Source organism: Vanessa cardui, chromosome Z, assembly GCF_905220365.1.
Source record: "Vanessa cardui chromosome Z, ilVanCard2.1, whole genome shotgun sequence".
In the NCBI taxonomy this organism is placed as follows: Eukaryota; Metazoa; Arthropoda; class Insecta; order Lepidoptera; family Nymphalidae; genus Vanessa; species Vanessa cardui.
In genome coordinates this window covers 10,401,367-10,407,879 of record NC_061154.1, presented here as the reverse complement: position 1 = coordinate 10,407,879, position 6,513 = coordinate 10,401,367, and the positions used below count along the sequence as shown (strand labels likewise).

Genomic DNA, 6,513 nt, shown 5'->3' with positions numbered 1-6,513 from the left:
TAAAATTCCTTTAATAAAATTCCTTTAATCACAGTGTTGCAATTATAACCACTTTGAACCAGTAACGTTATTTAAGCTCCATGTATTCATTTCGATGTTAGTGTAACTCGTATAATGGATGTTTTTGTCATTTCAAATATACATATGTATGTACTAGTGGAAACTTGGTGTTATGATTAGGCTATATTATAGTAGAATTTAAAAAATATTAAAAATAAATAAAAATAAAAAATAAAAAAGAAAATGAAAATGAAAATGAAAAAAAAAAACATAAAAAGTACCTAGTGGTTACAAAAACATACAAAAAAAGAATAAAAAAGAAAAGAAGTACGAAAGAGTAAAAAAAAACAAAAAATATATAAAAGCAAAAAAATAAAAACAAAAATTGGCCTGTAAAACCACAAAAAATTTAGTTATGTAGACTTATGTAGCACAAATATTGTTTAGTCATTAGTCACTCATTCACTTTTAAAATGTGAATTCATGTTATATTATATTAAATATTGCTACTCTTATATAATTTTTTCCAACATTTATTATTTATAAGCACTTGTATTTACTCATTAAAAAATGATAAGTATAAAAAATACTACATCCAAAGTATTTTCATAAAATGATGTTGTAACATCATGAAAATGATTTTATGTTCCTCTAGTATTTATCTTTTTAAATACTTAGCATTTACTATTTAATGATCACTATATATAAATATATATATGCATAAAATTGTAAACATTTGGAAATTATAATATATAATTTCTTGATCATGATTTCTATGTAATGTAAGAAAATGTATGTTATTGTATTAATCATGAGCTATTTTAGATAATAAAATTTTAAATCTCTATGTGTCATAAATCGTTTTATTTTAACGCATTAATTTACGTAACACAATCAAAATATATATTTTTTGAATATATAATAATATAATTAACAGAACAACTTAAAATAACAGCTAGGACTTTATGCAAGTCAGTCCGGATAGGTTGATAGGTAGCAACCTCTCATTGGTAGATACTAACCAGTCACTGTTTTCTATCGTCAAACAGCATTACTTAGTACTTGTTTGTTATGGTTTGAAGGGTGAACTGAGTCTAAACTCTTAACGTAAGAATGCCGAGATGCTCAAATATGGGGAAGCAATACTGAATTTACCTTTGCTTTACTTTTTTTTATAAACCATCATATGAATCAAATTATAATAATTAGTCGGCTTTCGACGGCGGTTTTTCCGATCCGATAAGACATGGGAACCTTCAAGAAAAGAGCGTACTCCTTCCTCAAAGGCCGGCATCGCACCTGCTAGCACCATGTCGCTGAAGATATCCATGGGCTGTAGTAGTCAGTTTCCATCAGGTGAGCCTCCTGCTAAAAAAAAAATTAAATCAATCTTATTTTTTTCGACCCGCACTTAGGTAGCACGGTGGAACGTGTTCAAAGACCTTAAAAGGATCTCAGTAGATTAGCAGTTGAACATTTTCATGAAATCGAGTTTGACCAAAATAATCAAATTTTCATAACTGCAAATCTTGTGTGGACTCCACTTTATTATACAAATGTACGGTAACTATAACATACTATAGATATAAAATTCTATATATAAATATACGGAAGCAAGTATTGATTTTACTGGTGCCTGGACAGCGAATGCATTTATGCATGTGTATAATTAATAGGTATTTGAATGTATGAATACATGTCGGATATACATATTGTAGGCGAAATTTGCATGTGTGCGCCGGCAGGGAGTTTTTATTGGTTTATGCTATACTAAGGATTATTTAAATTTGTCTGACACAAAGCAAAGGGCTTGGATTATTTGTTACCAGTATAGTTTTCGATCATTCTTGTATTTATGGATTTTTAACAAATAATCTGGTATTTTTCTTTGTCTTTACAAAATCTCTGAAAATTTAAAGATAACACAATGATACATACTTAATTTTTTATTCGGTAAATTTTTAGTCAAATCACCGACAGAGAGGTGATAGACAAGGTACTTTGCTTCGTTTTTTATAGTCTTGAAAAAAGGACCAGATTCTGAGGTCCTGATAAAAACCTCAAGGTCGGACTCTGAGAGGTTATTGGGTCCTTTAGTTATCACTATTGTTCGCGCCTACGATTTTTATTTGAATAATATTAAATTTTATTTTATTTTAATTATATTAAATATCTAAATTAATTTAATTTTAATTAACATTATTTCATCACATATAAAACCTTTTTTTTACAATATTCAATAAGAAAAAGTAATGTGTAAAATCGAATGTTCTGTGATCTTCTTTTGTTTTTATTATTCACTAATTAACTACTAATGTCAACGAAACAATGTATAATTATATTGCACTAATAACAAGTTTAAACAAGTTTTAAAGCAATTTTTTGTTTAATCGAGTTTGGACTCCAGTGTCTAAGTAATAGACAATTATTATATATATCATCAAGACCTGTAGGCAGTAAATAATCGTTTTTGTAAACTGGACTATTGACATCTACAGCCATAGTCTTGTTTTTTAATACATAACATCGTAATTAATGTGGTCTTAGAAGATAGGATTTATAAAACTGAAAAGTATTTTTTTTTATTTCGTTAATAATGAGTCCTTTTTGATTAAAATATCAATTACTGGCGTTCCGAATGTATATTCCGAATTAGTAATATAGGTTGGCTATGCTAGTATAGTTTTTTTGTTTGAGAAGCAGAAAATATAGAATCTCACCAGAAGTAACCACACTCATATATTGCGATGCTGACAAATCTCGGGAAAAATCTATTAAACATTTTCCATAACTTTGCCCCAAGAAACACAGATACCTACGTCATACTGACTTACCGAATAGAAATTAAGGAAATAAGAAAAGAAAACATACAATTGTTCCCCTTTGAACAATTGTATGTTTTCAGAAGAGAATTTAAATTGCGAAAACTGTACTTTCTTGTCACCAAAGTAATATAAATCTAATATAAGCGAGTACCTATCCAAACAAATACAGTGAGGACAAAATATTATGGATACACAAAAACTTCGACAAACAAAAAGATTTACGTAGCAACGTACGTCAGAATACTTCCTATTGGTTGATTCCTATTGGTGTTATTCATGTATTAGTTTAATTTTATTATATTACATATTTGCACCGTAAATTGATTCTTATAAAATCTACTGTATCTATGTGTGTGTCGTGGTTGTATCGATTCAGGTCATCTTAATAACAAGACCTATAATTATAACTAATATAGTTCCACCTCAAGATGAGTGCTTCAAAATATCATGATTGACTTGAAAATTTGGCGATAGAAATAATTTGTGTTTTGGATTTTAGCGAAGTTTTTACCAAACTCTCCAAATAATATTTATAACTGGTGTTGCCAAATATCTAAACATACGTTGATTAAAATTTGTCTATAATGCCAAATAACTATCAAAAAATCGTATTGAATTAGTAAATTTATGTCATCGTCATTATTCCTTAAGTAAAATTACGGTAGAATCTTTAAATTAACTTCTTATAATGATTTAAGCTTAATGAATGATACGAAATTTAAATAAATTAAGAAAAGAACCTTGAATTTAAATTATGCAATTATGTCTAACTAAAATATTTTTGCAAGTCAAGAAATTTTGTCAATACCAACATCGATATCATCGGCGAACCCATATAGATCAACTATCAAAATCACATTTGTGACCGGAACCTCGTTATTGGACCTTCGAAATGTATTGATTGTATGTTAGGCATGCGCATTTATGCAGTTTGAACCTAACTACCTAGAAAAATCTAGGCATTACATTTTCAGCATCGACTATATGACGACGTTTTTTTGATCGTACATATTTTCATATACTTGATATATAATAATCAATAAATAGTTTTAAGCTAAATTCCTGAAGTGTATTGATTGTTGGAATTCACTGTCGTAAGTATTATTATTAGCAGTTAAAATAGGATTTATGTTCATAAATATATAAAGATTTTTTTTTATAAATGTATTCGAACGCCATTAAATTGTATAAATTGCTTATAATATATGTGAAGTTTATAATAAGAAACGGTATTGGTTACAGAAACCTCTCGACCAATCACAGGAAAGGATGGATCGTAGAAATAATGATGAGGGTAAGTATCTTCCAAAAAGTCTTAAAATAAATCAATACATGAGATCAGTAAAATATTGAACCATCTGTTACAGGGAATGGAGCCCAAGACGGAGAGTTACAGCAACGATTTAAAATAAGTGAATACATCAGTAATCTACCCAAGATGTTTGAGTCTATTGACGAAGAAGTATGTTCGATCTATTTTTGTTCCATGTATAAAAAAGTTTAAGTTTTTTTTTAAACATGTGTCATGTCATAGGTAAAGGCAGCCGTTATCCCTCCCAACGCTGACGAAGAAACTAAAAAAAGGCTATACGCTGATCTCCAAATTTGCAAAGACAATGTCATGACCAAGGTATATTATTTGCTTTTTAATTACATTATAATAATGGTAAGTACTAAAGCATATGAGTGAATGCGTACTTTTTTTTAGATATTGAAGGCGATGGAAATGGCTGAGAATCATGAATACACTCGACCTTTTATTGTGGTCAACGAACCACCCACGCTGCCAGCTCAATATCAACAATAAAAACTTCATTGTTTATTTGTTTTAATAAAAATGTACTAGGTACGAAGATTGTCCAAATTAAGAATGTAAGTGGTTTTCGATGGTGAAATTGTAATTCTTACTGTTAAGAATTTTCTCAGGTTTGTCATTAACATTTAAAAATTATAGTAACATTTGGAAACCGAATTTTCTAGGCTGTATACATTTATATATCTTTTTAGGTCTGTCTATTTTTAAAAGTTTTTTGAAATATTTAAATATATTTATATAAAGGCATCTATATTATTTATATTTACAACTACATCTGTAAATTTATAATTAAATATTTGGTAATTACGGGGATTTAAAAAAAAGAATGTAGGAGACTGAAGTACCTAGTGTGTTTTAATAGTTGTAGTCAGTAGTTCGAAAAGAGTAGTCTAGTAGTTTTATTGATTTATTAAAAGGCAGCGATGGCGAATGATGAATATGTTTTTATTAACCATGCTTTACCTTTAAACAAAAATTATATATAAAAAGTATGTTTTCTAAAATATTTATCTATAAATGCTTTACTGGCGAATGTACATAGTACCCTGCATAGAAATTTATACCATTGATCCCAATATGTATATAAGCTGAAGATAGGTCTCCCCCAAGGCGCGCCACTGAACCTGATCTTCGGCCTCTTTCGTCATCGTTCTACCAGCCCCACCTTTGGTACATCATCCACCGTGCCACTGGGCGTCTTGCATAAACCGATTAATTGAAAATAAATATTAATAGACACTAAATAACTAAGTTTTAGTTAATACCAAGAATATATAATAAAAATCTTCAATACAACTTACATTACAAAGTTTGTTACCACCGTAGAGTAGTTGTCAAACTAAGATGGTTGCCCGTTTCTTTTTTTACGTCTGAAGGGTCATGTACCTACTTGACGACATCAATTTTCGTTTTACAATAATATATTATTTCGTAACGACACTATCATCATTCTGTCAGTATCAGAACTTTGGTCAGGAGGCTTAGTACCTTATTTCTACCTCTATTAAAACATATAGTAGCAACAAATTGTCTCGTGTGTCTAAGATAATAAAATCGGTCTAAATACTAACATTACATGCAAGATAGGAGTTAGAACTATTATTTAAGCTCGTGTAAGCTAAGTCTTATGTTAAGTGATTTTATTCTAAGTCAGTGCGTAAAGTATTATTTAATACATTGTAACAGGAACTACTTACAGTCACTTTATTGGTTATTACTTCACATAAAACCTGTTTACGTAAACATTCCTACCAGTGCTGAGTGTATACCCACTAAAGTATTAGTCGGACCCATCAGTCTCTTCAGGGGACAATCGTCACAGATTTGCTTGAACTTACGTCATTTAGATCCTTCTACTTTACTAGCGGTACATGTGACTTCCTAATTACGAGTAGCACTTAGGTAACCCTATGCTGTACTCGGTATAGAAAAACCCTTTAGCTCTCGGACTGATCACTGCGTGGGAGAAGAAATGCGTTGCTTCCTTGGTTTTTCCACTCAAAAGCCTCTGCATTGGTGTTGCCACGAAGGTGTAGGTACTTACCTAAACATCCGCAGAACCTGCGTCAGCTTAAAAGTCGTTATGCCGCGTGTCCTTGCGACTCAGGTAGGTGCAGTATGCCTATGACTTTCGCCAGGGCTACTGTCCCCATCGACCCCAGAACCTGCCCCCATCAGGGCTCATCCTGTCTGTCCTGTCCTAGTCGGCAGAGTGGACCTCTGACTAGGGAAGGTCGCCATACTTAAACTCCTTTGCCACAATTGCGACTACACTTCTTAATAAACTTACATAGCCCTAAATGTCAGAACCGCATAAATATCGATACTGATATGACAGACGAAATCGATCTCGGAAATCAAGTGCCATTGTTC

At 30.9% G+C, this 6,513-nt stretch overlaps 1 protein-coding gene across 1 annotated transcript; it reads left to right on the top strand.

Moving 5' to 3' along the window:
- Positions 1 to 3,774: 3,774 nt before the first annotated feature.
- Positions 3,775 to 5,074, top strand: LOC124543222. Its single transcript, XM_047121355.1, has 5 exons — positions 3,775 to 3,919; positions 4,068 to 4,119; positions 4,193 to 4,287; positions 4,360 to 4,455; positions 4,534 to 5,074. The coding sequence occupies exons 2-5, from the start codon at positions 4,095 to 4,097 to the stop codon at positions 4,630 to 4,632; spliced, it is 315 nt and encodes a 104-aa protein (XP_046977311.1). The 5' UTR covers positions 3,775 to 3,919; positions 4,068 to 4,094; the 3' UTR covers positions 4,633 to 5,074.
- The last annotated feature ends 1,439 nt before the right edge of the window (positions 5,075 to 6,513 follow it).

Excerpts from the sequence above, each read along its gene's own strand:
- LOC124543222 (XM_047121355.1), top strand. The coding sequence starts at position 4,095 with ATGGATCGTAGAAATAATGATGAGG. Across the intron at positions 4,288-4,359 it reads TTGAGTCTATTGACGAAGAA|GTAAAGGCAGCCGTTATCCC; the intron begins GTATGTTCGATC and ends GTCATGTCATAG. Across the intron at positions 4,456-4,533 it reads AAGACAATGTCATGACCAAG|ATATTGAAGGCGATGGAAAT; the intron begins GTATATTATTTG and ends ACTTTTTTTTAG.